This window comes from Microcaecilia unicolor, chromosome 1 (assembly GCF_901765095.1).
Source record: "Microcaecilia unicolor chromosome 1, aMicUni1.1, whole genome shotgun sequence".
Taxonomy (NCBI): Eukaryota; Metazoa; Chordata; class Amphibia; order Gymnophiona; family Siphonopidae; genus Microcaecilia; species Microcaecilia unicolor.
Genome location: NC_044031.1, coordinates 263704167 through 263721995, shown reverse-complemented (window position 1 = coordinate 263721995; position 17829 = coordinate 263704167). Strand labels below are relative to the sequence as shown.

Sequence of the window (17829 nt, the reverse complement as noted above, 5' to 3'; positions counted from 1 at the left end):
TTTACTTACGGATATAGAGCAAGAAATGAAGAAGAAAAGCAGAAAGTAAAGAAATAAATGGAAAGGAAGCCCTGGAAACTGAGTTAAGAGGACAGATAGCAGCAGAATCAGATACTTGGCCAGCATGATCAGAAAAACAAAGTCACCAAACAAAGGTAGAAAAAAATCATTTTATTTTCATTATAGTGTTTGAAATATGTCCACTTTGAGAATCAGGTGCTCAACATTAAAAGTTTATATTTATTTACTTATTTATGGCATTTTATCCCACATTAAACATGAATTAGATTGGAACCTGGGATCATTTAAAAAATTGTTTCCTGGAGAGAGTAATGCATTGCCTCCCCCCCCCCCCCCCCCACCCCAGGCTCTCTCCCCGGCTATAGCCAGCTCTGCAATTTTGAGGGGAGGTGGACGGGGTGGGGGGAGGCGCAGAGGTGGACCGGGGAGAGAGCCTCCTGTTAAACATTTACCAGCACACCACTGTCTACTGTCCACCCATCCAACCTGTTGGCCCACCCAAAAATTGACTTCTGGCTACGCCACTGAGCTTTGAACTAGAGAATGACATGGGGACGGAGACCCGCAGTAACCGTGGGGATGGAGACGGGAACAGATCCCACGGGGTAGGGACGGGGTGGGGATGGGGACAGAGCTCATGGGAACGGGGACAAACTTTGTCCCCATGTCATTTTCTACTTTGAAGCCTGTTAATGATTGAGTGAGTCAGACAACAATATTTTGATTTTTTGGAAAAATAAGCAAACATGCTGACCACAGCTAGCAAAATTTGCATGAGGGATCCTGTACATCCTGCTACCAGCACATCTTCTAAGAAGACATCTTCTATTGCCAGAAGTTACTGTAGAAGACAGGAGAGCTAGACTGAATCCTGAGACTGTTGATGACTTAATCACAGATTTAAAAAATCATAACAGTGCTTCATAGTCATATTTCTCCCCTCTAGGGCACACAGAACGGGTTGTATTTTGTACCCCTGACCATTTTAACAGGGTGGATTAGGATTCCTTGGGGTAGCAGAAATCAGCTATTGTTGAGGTTGGAAGGGTAGAGGGTGAGGAGGGTTATTATAGCTGCTCGCTGTTATTATCGTTTTCTATTTGTAATTTATACACAATAGTTGCACAGCATATTGTTCCTTTTTATATTTTAATAACATTTAAATATAAAATCATAATTGTTCGAGGCTTCTGCAGATGAGGATAGAGCCCATGGGGGAGGGGACGGGGCAGGAATGGAGACAGGGCCTGCGGGGACAGAGACAGAACCTACGGGGACAGGGTGGGGATGGGAACAGACTTTATCCCCGTGCCATTCTCTACTTTAGACTGACTAGAGTAAGTCTAAAGCAAAGATTAACAGCACAGTAAGCTTTGTGCATCGGGCCCTTAGAGAGCCATGTTCTCTAGTAAGTCTTAGATATTCCCAGCAGATTATTTTGAGTGTTCCAGAGCCTTCAGAGGTCAGGTTGATGGGCATTAGATCTAAAGCCTTTAAGTTTTGAGCTGCTATTAATCATTTGTATAGCACATACTAGATATGTGCAGCACTGTACAAAGTAACACCAAATGGACAGTCCCTACTTCATGGAGTTCAAAATCTAGATAAAAACTGACAGACAAGCCACATAAAATCAAAAATCAATAATAGGATTTGAGTTAGGATAGTAAAGGTTTGATCAAGAAGAATGAAAAAGGGTGGTTAAGGGAACTGAATTGAAAGCCATCAGATATTATGGTTGAACTGTAAATATTGAAAGAAAATGCTTGACTGACTTTTGTTATTGATCAGCTTATTTTAATTAGTACATAGCCCATCATAGTCTGGGGTCCCTCACTGCCTCTTACCTTTGTTGTACAGGAGACCAGGGGTGCCACACAGATTTTATTCTAGGTTTACCTTGCTGGTATCATGGGTCCTAGCTGGAGACCAGGTTTACTGGAAGGCTGTTGGCTCTTTGGATCTACTGACACTACCATACACATCTGCTTCCTTAAACCACAAATCCAGTCCAGGGTGTGTACTGAGCCAGATGTTTACTTTAAATTTTGAAGTGGCAGGATAACAGAAGAAAATTCAATCAGGGCCAGCATAAGGGGTGAGCCAGTGGCTTGAGGCAACAGAAGCTTGCCACAGTGGAGGGAGCATCTTGTCCTGCAACCATGCTGTTACTGTGTTCCCTCTGCCAATGGCCAAATTTGCCATGCAGCCTGCCACACAGGAAACAAAGAAACAGCACAGCTGTGAGAAAAGAAGAAAATACTCCCACTGGTGTGTTAGTGCTGGGGCAAGTAGAAGGGGCTAGTGCCGGGAATTATGCTAAGGAGAAGCTGTGGGTTTGTGGAGAGGGAGCTAAAGCTGGTGCTGGGAGATTGGGAGAAGGGGGATGAGGGTTGTGGGCTGGCAAAAGGGGGCTGTGAGTTGGGAGAAATAGGCTGCAGCTGAGAAACTGGGGCTGATGCTGGGAGAGGATAACAAGATATTATGGGGAGAGTGAAGAGGAGGAAAAGCAAGGATATTAAGATTTTCTAGAATGACTTGGGGGGAGGGGCATGTGCTAAACGTTTCCTTCTCAAAACTTATTCCCCGTTGGTATCATTGTGCTCACACAATAATCTATTCAAGGAATAGAACCTGAGGTGTGGACAAAGGTTATTCATCAGTCTTCAGTTCCCATAGAACAAGGCACTGAAATTATGGATCCAGTCTGCCAATCTTTTCCTCTCCAAGAATCAGAAGAGAGAAATGTATCTAAGTGAACCACTAGATAATTGACCTTATGTTAAACATATAGGACTATTAGCAGTGGAAGGAGAAAGGATAGGGACAGGTGACCATCTACAAAATCAGATGGCTTATGATTTAGTTGGATTGAATTACCAATTGTGTTGAGTGAGCCACTGCACCAAGTCCAGATCCAGAAGTAGCTTATACCTAAACTCTTAATGAGGATGATTAATGGTGACATATCAATGTTAAAGCAGGGAACAAAAGCACAAGGCACCATCAACTCAAGTTTACTGGACAGATCTGACACGGTTTGTGTTTCGGCAGGAACTGCCTGCATCAGGGGTCTTGAAACAGTTCATAAATGTCCAAAGCGTGCATAAAATAGCAATAAAATACTTCTCAATCTGAAGATGCCACAAATACATCGGAGTGCCAAAAATATCAAATCGAACCACTTTGGTACAAAGCCAAAAACCGGACTGGAATCAGAATTGATCCATGTGACATCTCACAGGGAGGAGCTTGTGGGGCTGACAGAGAAAATATACATTTAACTCTGGAGGAGTGATAATATAAAAAGATATAAACCATTTGAGGACTGTGCATCTAGACCCTATATCTGACAAACACGGAGTAAGAAGGGAATGATCCTCTACACCAAATGCCATGCTAAAATTCAAAGGCACAGCAGTGGTAATTTTGCTGAAATCCTAGGCAATTCAACCTTATTAATCAAACTTCCAGCAAAATAGACCACCAGGGTCATGTGTACCCGACAGTGCCCCCTGAAACCGCCTCCCCCTGTGCCTCCCCAGCTGCCCCTGCGTCTGACCTCCGTGCCTTCCAACCTGTGCCCGACTCTGCCTGCCCCTCCCCCATGCCGGCCAGCCTGCACCCGACACCGCCTCCTCCGTGCCTCCCAACCTGCGCCCAACACCGCCTCCCCATGCCTTCCTGCATGCGACTCCCCCTCCCCATGCCTTCCTTCCTACACGTGATACCGCCTCCCCCTCCCCATACCTTCCTTCCTGCGCGTGACACCACCTCCTTCTCTAGTGCCTCCCAGCCACGTGACACCGCCTCCCCTGTGCTTCCCAACCCGTGGCTGACACCGCCTTTCCCGTGCTTCCCGGCCCGTGACTGACACCCCTTCCCCTGTGCTTCCCGACCTGTGCCTGACATCGCCTCCCCCATGCTTCCCAAACCACGTCCAACACCGCCTCCCTGTGCCTCCCAACCCATGCCTGACTCTGCCTCCCCCCATGCCCAACACCCCCTCCCCCCGGGCACCTCAGTCAAAATTTCCAGCAAGATACTAGTTGTGAGACCATCCTTTTTACCTTAGGGAGGAAGAAAATTTGTTTTTAATAGGAAAGTCCACCAGCTGAACAAGGACAAAGCTTTCTAAAATTGCAGAAACAAAGGAGAGACTGAACACTGGATAATTGTTAAAGATAGTGGAAGGATCAAGTTTGGGTCACTCTGTGGTCATATAACATTAGATGTCCAGCAACACAAAACCAGTCCCTGAATCCGGCTGAAGTAGTCATCAATAAAATTGATGTAGTCGAGGTCATGTGACGCCATGTTCGTGAGAAGCCGCTGGTAAGAGCTTCTCCGACCCCCAAACTCTCCCTCTGGGCTTTGAAGACAGATCAGTTCCCTTGGATGTTCTGATTTTTGTTTGAGAATCTTGTGGATTATAATCGCACCCGATTTGGGATGTGGGAGTTACAGAATAACGACGAGGAATGTTGGAAAAGAGAATAGCAGGGGCAGGCAGGCAGAGGACAAGGTGGTGACTCCTGCGAGCCCATCGGGCCCCTCCGTGTCTTCAGCTTGGATCGCGGAAATAACATTAGAAATGACCACAATATTGGAAGAGTTATTGGAAGGGCGCCTGACTCCGATTGATACTAAGCTGGAAAAGATGCATTTGTAATTGGAGGATTTGGCTAGAGAGTGTGTGGCCTACCAAGCATGTACAAGTGTTCTGGACGATCGGATCTCAACAGTGGAGGGGTCACAGGACAAGCTGGGGACTCGAGTGGAGGCACTGGAGGCGAAACTAGATGACCTGGAGAACAGGTCGCGGAGAAACAACTTGTGCCTGGTGGGACTTTCTGAGTCAATCATGGAAAGGGAGTTGGTCAATTTTTTGGAGGGCTGGCTATCTAAAGAATTACAACTACAGGATGGTCACGGGCCACTACGAGTGGAGCGGGCTCACCGCATGGGAGCACAGTGCCCCAATGCCACCATACCCACAGTAGTAATTTTACGGGTGCTGAACTTTGCCCATAAGCAGGCTATACTACAGCGACTCAGAATGGGTAAGACTTTGATGTACGAAAATAAAAAAGTCCTCTGTTTTCAAGACTACTCCTCAATCATGGCGGCGAGATGTAAGACTTTTACTCATATTTGTTCAAAACTGTTTATTATGAAAGTTCGGTTTGCGCTGCTGTACCCGGCCACTTTAAAAGTAACATATAAGGGGATGACGAAGGTATATGAATTGGTAGAAAAGGCGCAGGAACTGCTGGAGCAGATTGAAAAGGAGGGCCCTATGATAGCACCATCGGAGGATGAACTGAGATGACTGTATTGTATTTTGATAAAATATATTAATAGACAGTGAACAGGGGTGGCAAATTGCGTTGAAATTTAAGAATGACAACCTTGTTGGGCCATAGAGAGTAACAGAGAAAGCGCAAAGATTTCGCTAAAGAAGAGGACAGTGGCATCATACCAGGGGAGAAGTAATCCAAAGGATCATCGCAAGATCTGATATATGAAGAGAGGGTTTCCTTTTTTTTCTTTCTTTCTTTCTCTCCTTGTGTGTGAAAGCTGTGAGAATGGGAACTGATATAATGTAAAGCTGATTGTTCTTGGAGGGAGGGGGAAGAGGTGTCAAGGGTGATGGTTCTTGTAAGAGGAACGTGGGTTGCTGGGGGTCAGGGTTCGGGTGGGGAGGGGGGAAGGGAGGAGGGGGGATTAGGGGAGGGAGGAAGTGGCTGCATCTAAAGAGTAGGTCAGGGGTCGTTTAGAAGGTATAGGGCAGAGACACGGCTTATTGGTGGGAGAAGACTAGATTGCACACTGTTGATCTTGAGGAAATTGCTGCCTGGGAGGGACGCTGGCTGGGACGTCCCCTTAGGCATCTTACTAAGTGCCTTATTCATAAAGCTTTTTGAGCGAGATGGCCCTATATGGTGAAAATTGTAATCTGGAACGTAGGAGGGATTAACTCACCAATTAAAAGGTCAAAGATCTTACAACATTTACAGCGACATAGAATAGACAGTGCATTGTTACAAGAAACACACCTTAATCAAGTGGAACATGCTAAGTTAAAGTCATGGTGGGTGGGAGAATGTGTGGCGGCTGCAGCTTTGAGGAAAAAGGGAGGAGTGGTACTGTTAATCAGAAAAGGGGTGGCAGAGGCCGTTAAACCCATATGGATAGACAAGGCGGGTAGGGGACTGTTGGTGGAAGTGATGGTTAATCGCCAGAACATATTTTTTTTTTGTAATCTGTACACACCTAACCAATATGACAGAATATTCTATCAAGAAGTGGTTAAAAGATTACTGCCATATCAACATAAGGCCTTAGTCATAGGGGGAGGTTTTAATGCAGTGTGGGACCCTTTCATAGATCTATCGGAGGTGGGGAGATTGGCACATTATTATGCTAATAAGGGGCTGCATCGTGTTGGGCATTTGTTTGACCTGGTTGACGTTTGAAGAGTGCTGCATCCGATGGTTAGAGGTTACACTCGCCTGTCAAGGGCACATTCTACTCAAGCCCGAATAGATTACTTATTACTATTGCGTCAAAAGTTTGGTACAGAGGGCAGAGAATAGGCCCTTACACTGTATCAGACCATGTCTAGGTGTACATGGAGTGGGGGGTGGGACCAGTGATGGGAGGCACGCGTCATTGGGTGTATCCACTAGAATTACAGAATAATTTGGCTTTTTGAGAAAAACTTTAGAAGTGCTGGGAACAGTTTGTACAAAGTAACGAAAGACACTCGACTGAAACCCAATTATTCTGGGAAACTGCAAAGGCGGTGTTGAGGGGGAAATTATAAGTTATTCACACTTTGTGAGGAAAACTAGAGATAGGGAGATATTGCGCCTGAGCTCCCAAGTGTGTAGAGCTCGGCGACAATATGGGTGAACTCATGAGGACAACAGCTATTGGAACTACAGACGGCACTTAATGAATGTTTGCATGGGAGGGCCCTCAAATCTCAAGTATACTATAAATATATGTTATATAAACATGGAAATAAGGCGGGAAGTTTATTAGCCAGACTGATCAGACCAAGGGGTGGAAATAGGAAAATTATACCACTTAAAGAGAGCATGGGAAAGAGTGTATATTCTGATAAAGAAATATGTGATATTTTTCATAAGTATTATGAACACCTCTATGCCATCCGTAGTAGTCAAGAATTACCAGGCCAGTTGTATCTTGAGAACATTTCATTGCCCAAACTTAAACAAAAAGATATAGATTTCCTGAACACTCCTATTAAAGAAGATGAGGTAAAACTAGCCATGAAAAGTAGCCCATCACTGAAAGCCCCAGGCCCCATTGGATGTAGGGCAGAATTCTATAAGCTCATGGGGAGGGACAATCATACCAGCGCTTACTGACTTTTTGAAATCACATTGTAGGATGTGGAATCTCTTCCACATAGCCTGATGCAAGCACAAATAGTGGTGCTACCTAAGCCAGGCAAAGATATCTCAATACCGGAAATCTTAGCTTGCAAAACTTAAAGGGATATGGGGCGATAAGTTGTTGGCTAGAATATGGCTAAGCATATGACCCAATACTTACCGAAGTTGATCTGTGAGGCCCAGGTGGGTTTCGTGTCTGGTAGGTCTGTAGCTAAGAATCTTCGAAAAATATTGGCTTCACTGGAATTTGGCCACAGATGTAAAACCCAGTCTATGCTTATTAGCTTTGATGCAGAAAAAGCTTTTGGTAGGGTTCGATGGGCCTTCTTGTTTGATGGGCCTTCTTGTTTGAAACATTGAAGGCATATGGGTTTGCGGGGCTTTTTATATCAGCAGTAAAAGCACTGTATGCGGCACCTACTGCGCGGATTATGGTCAACGGTTTGGACTCTCCAGAGTTTCCTATACAGCAGGGAACGAGACAGGGATGCCCGCTGTCACTTTTGTTGTTCGTATTGACTCTTGACCCCCTGATTATGGATATAACAACAAATGACTCAATCTGTGTCGTGCAGATAGGCACACAGTGTTTCAAGATTGCAGCCTTTGCAGATGATTTCTTAGTCCATCTCACAAGCCCACAGGAATCTCTATCAGGTTTGCTGGATACATTCCGGGAATATGGAGATTATGCCGGTTTTAAACTAAATTTGATGAAGTCAGAGGCTTTGGCATCCTCTTTACAGGTAAAGCAGGGTTGGGGCTATGCTTTCCCTTTGAGGTGGGCGGAGGAATCATTTAAATACCTGGGCATAAGTTTATCTATGGATGTCCAATCCCTGTATTCTTTGAACATAGAGGAGCTCATGTTGACAACAAAAAAACAGTTAAATAACTGGAATGAGCTACCGTTATCTTTAACGGGCAGGATATGCTTACTGAGAATGGTCCTGTTCCCGCGGTGGCTTTATGTATTGCAAACACTGCCTCTACAGGTGCTTCGTAAGGACTTGAGCACTATCTGTAAGCTATTTAGTTGTTTTTTTGCTGGGGGGGGGGGGGGGGGGCAAAAAGCCAAAGCTGCGGTTAAATGTCATGTTGGGAAGTAGGAGGGGGAGGGGGGGTTGGGCTTGCCCAACTGATCTCATATAACCAGGCATGTCTCCTGCGACATTTAGGGGATTGGTTTGGTGGGTCACAAAAATTCACTCCGATATAGAGTTAGAGCATGCTTTTTTTGCTCCATATAATTTTTTTTCATTATTACATCACCTGCACATCAGTTACCTGCCCGCCTGCGATCTTGCATTCTGCTTAATCCTCTACGTGAGATGTGGAGGATACTAGCGAAAAAACTGGGGGGGATGTTCAATGGTGTCTGATCAGCTGTCTATTAGGGGAAATGTGGCGTTCGAACCGGGGCTGGAGAATTCTGTGTTTAAAGTTTGGGAGCAAAAAGGAATTGTGTTGTTGGAACATTTGTTGACTGGTGAGGGAGAATTGGTCTCATTTGCGGACTTACAAATTCAGATAGGTGCTACATGGGGGAGCCGATTCGCCTATGCACAAATAAAACACTTTCAGGCTCATTTTTGAAAGAGAACGACACCCATCTTTCGACACAAATCGGAAGATGGGCTTCCTTCTCACAGGGTCGTCTAAATCAGTATAATCGAAAGCCGATTTTGGACGTCCCCAACTGCTTTCTGTCGCAGGGACGGCCAAAGTTCAAGGGGGCGTAGCGAAGGCGGGACTTGGGCATGCCTAACACATGGACGTCCTCGACCCATAATGGAAAAAAAAAGGGCGTCTCTGACGAGCACTTGGACGACTTTACCTGGTCGTGTTTTTCTTACGATCAAGGCTCAAAAAGGTGGCCGAAATGACCAGATGACCACCGGAGAAAATCGGGGATGACCTCCCCTTACTCCCCCAGTGGTCACTAACCCCCTCCCACCCTCAAAAAATATCTTTAAAAATATTTTGTGGCAGCCTCTATGCCAGCCTCAGATGTCGTACTCAGGTCCATCACAGCAGTATGCAGGTACCTGGAGCAGTTTTAGTGGGTGCAGTGCACTTCAGGCAGGTGGACCCAGGCCCATCCCCCTTTCCTACCTGATACGTTTGTGGAGGAAACAGCGAACCTGCCAAAACCCACCACAAACCCACTGTACCCACATCTAGGTGCCCCTTCACCCATAAGGGCTATGGTAGTGGTGTAGTTGTACAGTTGTGGGTAGTGGGTTTTAGGGGGCTCAGCACACAAGGTAAGGCAGCTGTGTTCCTGGGTGCATTTTATGAACTCCAGTGCAGTGCCCCCTAGGGTGCCCGGTTGGTGTCCTGGCATGTCAGGGGGACCAGTGCACTAGAAATGCTGGCTCCTCCCATGACCAAAGGGCTTGCATTTGGTCGTTTCTGAGATGGGCGTCCTTGGTTTCCATTGTCGCCGAAAATCAGAAACGACCAAGTCTAGGGATGACCAAAATTTCAAGATTTGGGCGCCCCCGACCGTATTATCGAAACGAAAGATGGATGTCCATCTTGTTTCGATAATACGGGTTTCCCCGCCCGTCTATTGGGACATTTTGCGAGGACGTCCTCAACAAAACTTGGGTGTCCCTTTTGATTATGCCCCTCCACGTAGCATTCTTGGATAAATTTCAACTGGGTCTTACAGTGGGAGCTAGGGTATGTCAGTTCTTTCAGGAGAATTTGGGGGGGGGGGGGGAGATCTTTCGGTTCAGGGGCTTCATAAATCTTTGAATAAAAGGGAACCCCCCCAGAGACTTCTCCGGTCTGAAGGTGCGATGGGAAGATGAGTTGGGGATTTCTTTGGGGAGTTGGGATGTGGGAGCTTCTTTAAAGGGCATTCTGGCATTAACGTCGGATGAGTGCCTGAGAGAATGCAGGTACAGGGTGGTTCTTAGGGCCTATATGATGAAAGGGCAGTTGGCACATATTGGGGGGGACTGGAGGGAATGCATGCATTAAATGTGGTCAGATTCCACACACCTTGGGCCATTCCTTCTAGCTATGCCCAGCCATACGAGAGTTTTGGAAACAAAGTTGTTTCTAATCAAACTGTTAAAAGTAACAATACAAGGTTCATTAGATCAATTTGTTTTAGATAAGCAGAAGGCTTTTCACCAGTTGCCAGAGTTAGCTAGTCTACTATGTCGCAAGATGTGCCTGGTAGCACGGAAATGCATTCTACAATACTGGACGGTACAAGAAAAGCCATCCATTTGGCACTGGAGAAATCAAGTGCATTTATTAGTAGCATGGGAAGCAATGGACGTGAGGGGCTCTCCTAAATGAAAACAACGTTTTTTACAAATTTGGAATCCCTACCTACAATATATAAGTCCTCGAGGTCGCAGTCTTGTCCTTAACTTGATCCAGCCCTAAAGCGAATTAGTAATTATAATCGGCTTACTTAACTTATAGTGGGGGAGGGAGGGGGCCCTGGGGTGTTAGGAAGGTACATGGGGCCTTTTGGGGGGGGGGGGGGGTGAAGGGGGAGGTGGGCCTTGGGTGGTAGTACTTGGAGGGATGATTTAGGAGAAGGTATGGTCTGCTAGAATTCATGTGTTAATATGTTACACGTTGACTGTTGGGGGGGACTGAGAGGGAAGGGGGAGATGTTATTAGGGTATCTCAGGAGAATTTGTCGAAGTTGGATGGGTAATTAATGTGGGGGGGGGGGGGAACAAGTTGGGGGTTGTGGGGAGAAAATTGTATAATTGTTTTCCTTTAAAACTGGAAGCAGCTGTAAGGATTACGTTTTGTATTGCTGTATGTTGTCTGATCTTATTGTGACCATAGGGATATACCTTCAATAAAAATGTTGAAATATAAAATTGATGTAGTCAAGCCCAGCTTAGAAGCCTTTAGAAATTTAGCTGGGAGAGGATCTAAGCAGGAGGTAGAAGGCTTCAATGAAAACAAGGTTTACTCTCTTTTGGCCCATGTTCATAGAGCTCAAAGCTGCATGGCCAGTTGCACATTGCCAACAGGATTTCCAAACCCCACCTGCAGAGGAGGTTGGATGTGTTTAAGATGAAAAAAGGGAAAAGAAAAGGGGTAGGAGAAGGGATGAAAAGGGGGAATGAACAACAAGATCAGGGCTGCAAGGGAAAGCAATTTCTAAGAGAAAATTTTTCAGAACACACACCCATCACCCCACTGTACACTTGTTTAAAAAGTAAAATTTAACCATAATCTCTCACACATCCACCAGAGCCTGCTTGTGTCAAACACAGTTTTGCTATCACAAACCTATTATGAAATATATCTCCCCTTGAAACAGATAACGCCTGATAACCTTCAGTAAATGACAAAATTACTTTCCTTAAAAATAATGGGGGTTAATTTGGTTTTTCTTTTTGTTGCTGTTAACACAGAATTTAGAAGTGTCAGAGATCACCATGTTGCAGAACGTTTAATATATATTGTACTTCTTTATATTTTAAGCATAATTGTTTTACAATTCTAGTTTTGTATGGAAATGATTCAGAAGTTGGTGAGCACAAATCACATCAGCTTACTACAGCGTGCAGGTATGAAATACATGATTTGTGGGGTATTTTGTTTTATTGTTAGTATTCTATAAATGGAGATTATTTGTAACTAGTAAAAAAGGCCCGTTTCTGACACAAATGAAATGGGCGCTAGCAAGGTTTTCCTCGGAGTGTGTATGTTTGAGAGAGTGTATGTGAGAGTGACTGTGTGTGAGAGAGACAGTGAATGTGTGAGTGTGTGTGTGTGAGAGAGAGAGTGAGTCTGGGTGCGATTTTGTCTGTGAGAGAGAGAGAGTCTGTGTGTGAGAATGAGAGTGTGTGCAAGTGCGTATGTGAGACACAGTGTGAGAGAGAGAGCGTGTGTTTCACATAGATACAGTGTGTGCGAGAGAGAGAGTGTGTGTGACACACAGACTCTCTGTGAGACTGAGTGTATGAGACCAAGAGAGTGTGTGAGTGACTGTGTGACACATAGTGAATGTGATACAGTGTGAGACATAGAGTGTGTGAGAGACAGTGTGTGAGAGTGAGAGAGAGAAAAACATTGACTGTGAGAGAGAGAGAGTGTGTGTGTGATAGAGCTACCTCCCTCCCTCTCTCTGATGTCAGGCCCCCCCCCCCCCCCCCCCTCCCTCTCTCTGGTGTCTGAGCGTTACTGTGCAGGACGCTGAGCTCTGGCTGTGCTTCAAGGAACTGACCAATCCTATTTAATAGAATGCACCTCCAACATTCTGAAGCCAAGAAACCTTGTGTAGTTAGTCACTTCTGCTTGTGACGAACCCGGAAGTACGGGATGTCAATTCAGGAGATGGATACAGAGAGCAGGAATGCCTCAGCCATGCAGTCAGCTTCAGAATGTTGGAGGTGCGTTTTATTATATAGGATAGGGATGTACATCTGTTAGAGTGCGTTTGATTCATTATTGTATCTTATAAAAATATAGTACATGCTAAATTAATTTAACACACATTAACCTATGAATTCAAATGTGTTTGTAGTAAATGCATAAAATTATTACTTATCATTTCTATAGTGCTACTAGATGTACACAGCGCTGTACACTTGAACATTAAGAGACAGTCCCTGCTCGACAGAGCTTACAATCTAATTAGGACAGATAAACAGGACAAATGATGTCATTTGTTTTAATAAAAAGATTTTAATGTGCCCTAAACAACTTAACCAAAAAATGTAAGAAAATTAGAGAAAAGGTCAAATGAACTAAACACAAACTGAAAATGTTTGCCCTGTTCACATCCCTAACTTGCAGTGCACTTCCCTTTGGTTTAAAATTTTGTCTTTTAAACATAAATTTGTGTTTCTGATTTGCACTAAGAATGTCCTGCACTAAAACAGAACTTTAAATCCCATGAAGTATCTGTTAAACTGTTGTCATCATTTTTGTTTTTGGAGTTCATTTGACCTTCCTTGGTGTTGTCCATGCAGTCTTAAAATTATATTTTCTGATGGATGTCTAATGAACTTCTGATCATCATGGGTCTTTTTAAGTACATAAGTATTGCCATACTGGGAAAGACCAAAGGTCCATCAAGCCCAGCATCCTGTTTCCAACAGTGACCAATCCAGATCCCAAATACCTGGCAAGATCCCAAAAAAGTACAAAACATTTTATACTGCTTATCCCAGAAATAGTGGTCTATGGACTTTTCCTTTAGGAAGCCGGCCAAACCTTTTTAAAACTCCGCTAAGCTAACCGCCTTTACCACATTCTCTGGCAACAAATTCCAGAGTTCAATTACACGTTGAGTGAAGAAATATTTTCTCCGATTCATTTTAAATTTACTACATTGTAGCTTCATCGCATGCCCCCTAGTCCTAGTATTTTTGGAAAGCGTGAACAGACGCTTCACATCTACCCGTTCAACTCCACTCATTATTTTATAGACCTCTATCATATCTCCCCTCAGCTGTCTTTTCTCCAAGCTGACGAGCCCTAGCCGCTTTAGCCTTTCCTCATAGGGAAGTCGTCCCATCCCCTTTATCATTTTCATCGCCCTTCTCTGCACCTTTTCTAATTCCACTATATCTTTTTTGAGATGCGGCGACCAGAATTGAACACAATATTCGAGGTGCGGTTGCACCATGGAGCGATACAAATGCATTATAACATCCTCATTTTTGTTTTCCATTCCTTTCCTAATAATACCTAACATTCTATTTGCTTTCTTAGCCGCAGTAGCACACTGAGCAGAAGGTTTCAACGTATCATCAACAACGACACCTAGATCCCTTTCTTGGTCCGTGACTCCTAACGTGGAACCTTGCATGACGTAGCTATAATTCGGGTTCCTCTTTCCCATATGCATCACTTTGCACTTGCTCACATTAAACGTCATCAGCCATTTAGATGCCCAGTCTCCCAGTCTCGTAAGGTCCTCTTGTAATTTTTCACAATTCTCCCGCGATTTAACGACTTTGAATAACTTTGTGTCATCAGCAAATTTAATTACCTCACTAGTTACTCCCATCTCTAGGTCATTTATAAATATGTTAAAAAGCAGCGGTCCCAGCACAGAGCCCTGGGGAACCCCACTAATTAGTAATAAGTGTAACAGAACAGTATGAGCTGTTCCCCTTGCTTTCGTAATCTAATACCACAATACTGGTGAACAGCAAAAAATAAACCCAAAGGGTAAAATAGTTTACAGTTCTTAGTCTATGGGTATAGCCCTCAGAGACCGAGGATTAACCAAGGTCTGACCTGCAAGACTCCAGTATCTACACGAGATTATAGTGTCTGCGGCCCTATCTCTTTCATAGGGCTAAATTGTACCCATATTGATTTGCTTATATACAAAAAATCATTTTTATAGTTTATATCAAAACACTCATTCTTTTTGCTGACTATTGCAATCTGAATAAACGGCAGTAAAAACTTCAAAACAACACTTAGCTTTCACTGAAGTAATGCAATAACCCCTCTGGTTGAATAAACAACGGGGCCCATATCGTTTCGCCTTCTTACAGGCTTCCTCAGGTTTTGCCCAATACAAATATTAGACCGGGGTATCACCAGCACTCATTTTGCGAAGGTAGAGTTCTAATGTCTAGCTGAAGATATCCCACTACCTAGGGCGACGACTCGAGACCTATCCTGAAAAGCAGCCCTTTAGGGGTTATTGCATTACTTCAGTGAAAGCTAAGTGTTGTTTTGAAGTTTTTACTGCCGTTTATTCAGATTGCAATATTCAGCAAAAAGAATGAGTGTTTTGATATAAACTATAAAAATGATTTTTTTGTATATAAGCAAATCAATATGGGTACAATTTAGCCCTATGAAAGAGAGAGGACCGCAGACACTATAATCTCGTGTAGATACTGGAGTCTTGCAGGTCAGACCTTGGTTAATCCTCGGTCTCTGAGGGCTATACCCATAGACTAAGAACTGTAAACTATTTTACCCTCTGGGTTTATTTTTTGCTGAACCCCACTAATTACCCTTCTCCATTGAGAATACTGACCATTTAACCCTACTCTCTGTTTTCTATCTTTTAACCAGTTTTTAATCCACAATAGAACACTACCTCCTATCCCATGACTCTCCAATTTCCTCTGGAGTCTTTCATGAGGTACTTTGTCAAACGCCTTCTGAAAATCCAGATACACAATATAAACCGGCTCACCTTTATCCACATGTTTGTTCACCCCTTCAAAGAAATGTAGTAGATTGGTGAGGCAAGATTTCCCTTACTAAATCCATGTTGACTTTGTCTCATTAATCCATGCTTTTGAATATGCTCTGTAATTTTGTTCTTTATAATAGTCTCTACCATTTTGCCCGGCACCGATGTCAGACTCACCAGTCTATAATTTCCCGGATCTCCTCTGGAACCTTTTTTAAAAATCGACGTTACATTGGCCACCCTCCAGTCTTCCGGTACCACACTCGATTTTAAGGATAAATTGCATATTTCTAACAATAGCTCTGCAAGCTCATTTTTCAGTTCTATCAGTACTCTGGGATGAATACCATCCGGTCCAGGAGATTTGCTACTCTTCAGTTTGTAGAACTGCCCCATTGCATCCTCCAGGTTTACAGAGAATTCATTAAGTTTCTCCGACTCATCAGCTTCGAATACCATTTCCGGCACCGGTATCGCTCCCAAATCTTCCTCGGTGAAGCCCGAAGCAAAGAATTCATTTAATCTCTCCGCTACGGCTTTGTCTTCCCTGATTGCCCCTTTTACTCCTCGGTCATCTAGCGGTCCAACCAATTTTTTTGCTGGCTTTCTGCTTTTAATATACCTAAAAACATTTGTACTATGTGTTTTTGCCTCCAACGCAATCTTTTTTTCGAAGTCCCTCTTAGCCTTCCTTATCAGCGCTTTGCAATGGTGCTCTGAAGTCTAGAAGAAAACACAGTTAATACCAAACAGGCAAACTCTTGGAGCCAGTATGCAGAACCTCACTGTTCCTGCTTGGCCAAAGGCAACTGCAACCTCCCCTCACAGTAAAGTAAGCGAGAGGGAATGCTCCATACTGAGCTTGCTCAAGCACATAGAGATGTACCCCTGAATCCGGGGAAAGAACTCCGTGATGCCAAGTAACAGGAGTCATACAGAGCTAGCACAACAACAAGTGGCAGGAGACTGAATAGAGAAGATGAAGTAGGCAGTGCTGTAGGACATCCCAGCATATTGAAGCATCGTGGAACAGCCAGGGATACCTAAAGGAAACAATACTCTGACAGACTTTAGCCAGGGAGGGCATCTGGACTGGTCTGGTATGATTAAAGGAAAGAAAATTATCAGGTAAGAACTTAATTTTTCCTTCCTTGTCATCTATACCAGACCAGTCCAGACTAATGGATGTAGCAAAGCAGTTGCCCAACGAGGGGGGGAGAAAAGACGAGTGCAGAAGGTTGAAAATCAACAAAGCTATACACACAGCAAAAAACTGATCAGCAGAAAAGGATTTGAATATTCGAGCCACCAAGCTACCAAAATGGAACAGAGTTAAACACTAGAAAAGGAACTGAAGCCGTAAGACGTCAAACAAATGTCCTGAGCAAAAGAAAAATTATGTACTCCTGTCTTGAGTCCAGTACGGTCAGATGAAGCGACTCTAACAAGTATTAGGAGTACACAACCCCAAACAGTGCGCCGCACTTCATAGAAGAAAGGAAGCAAGACCCAGGAACCACCCAGACCCGCGCATAGTGAGAGAATCAAACTCCAGAGTCGAGAGAACCAACTAACTGGAGTGCTAGTCTTTCCAGGAGAATCATAAAGAAAAGGGCAGCAGCATACCAGGGTACAACCATAGAAAGAGTACGCCTCAACCAGCTCGCTCTGGACTTAGGGATAAAAGAACAGCGCCAAGAGAACAAAAGGAGACAAAAGAAAGAGAGTTGAGAGCCACACTGTGCAGAAAAGACCCCCAAGGTGCCCAGTAGCCACAAAAGGATCAGAGACTAATTCAAACTCCAGCAATGGAGAAGCGTCTCGCCAGCCACAAAGAGGCTATGGCAAGAAAAGGTGCCACAGGAATGGTGGCTAACAGGAGACAAGACAGCCTTGTCTAGCAGTCTAAACTGCGGTATGCCACGACTGCGAAAAAGTTACTGTATCCAACCCGCAGAAAAAAGCTGGAGTTGACCAACAAGGTGAAACAGTGCCCAACAGGCAAAGGTGAAAATATGCTCCACAGAGACTGAACTGTGCTCAAGGGACAGAAAAGAAGCTGTGCTCATCAGGCAAGCAGAGAAGGATCCGTGCTCAACGAGAACAAACGGAGCTGCACTCAAAGCACACAAACTGAGCCACGCACCACGGGCAGAGAAAGAGTTGAACACCTCTGGCAAAGATAGAAATGCCCTGAACAAGCAGAGACGAAGCTGA

General features: G+C 44.3%; 1 protein-coding gene across 1 annotated transcript in view; it reads left to right on the top strand.

Moving 5' to 3' along the window:
• TOPAZ1 (testis and ovary specific PAZ domain containing 1) overlaps positions 1 to 17829 on the top strand; it is a 304275-nt gene that overhangs the window by 116411 nt on the left and 170035 nt on the right. Inside the window, 1 exon segment of the mRNA XM_030210899.1 lies at positions 11944 to 12007. Coding sequence (XP_030066759.1) covers positions 11944 to 12007 — 64 coding nt within the window.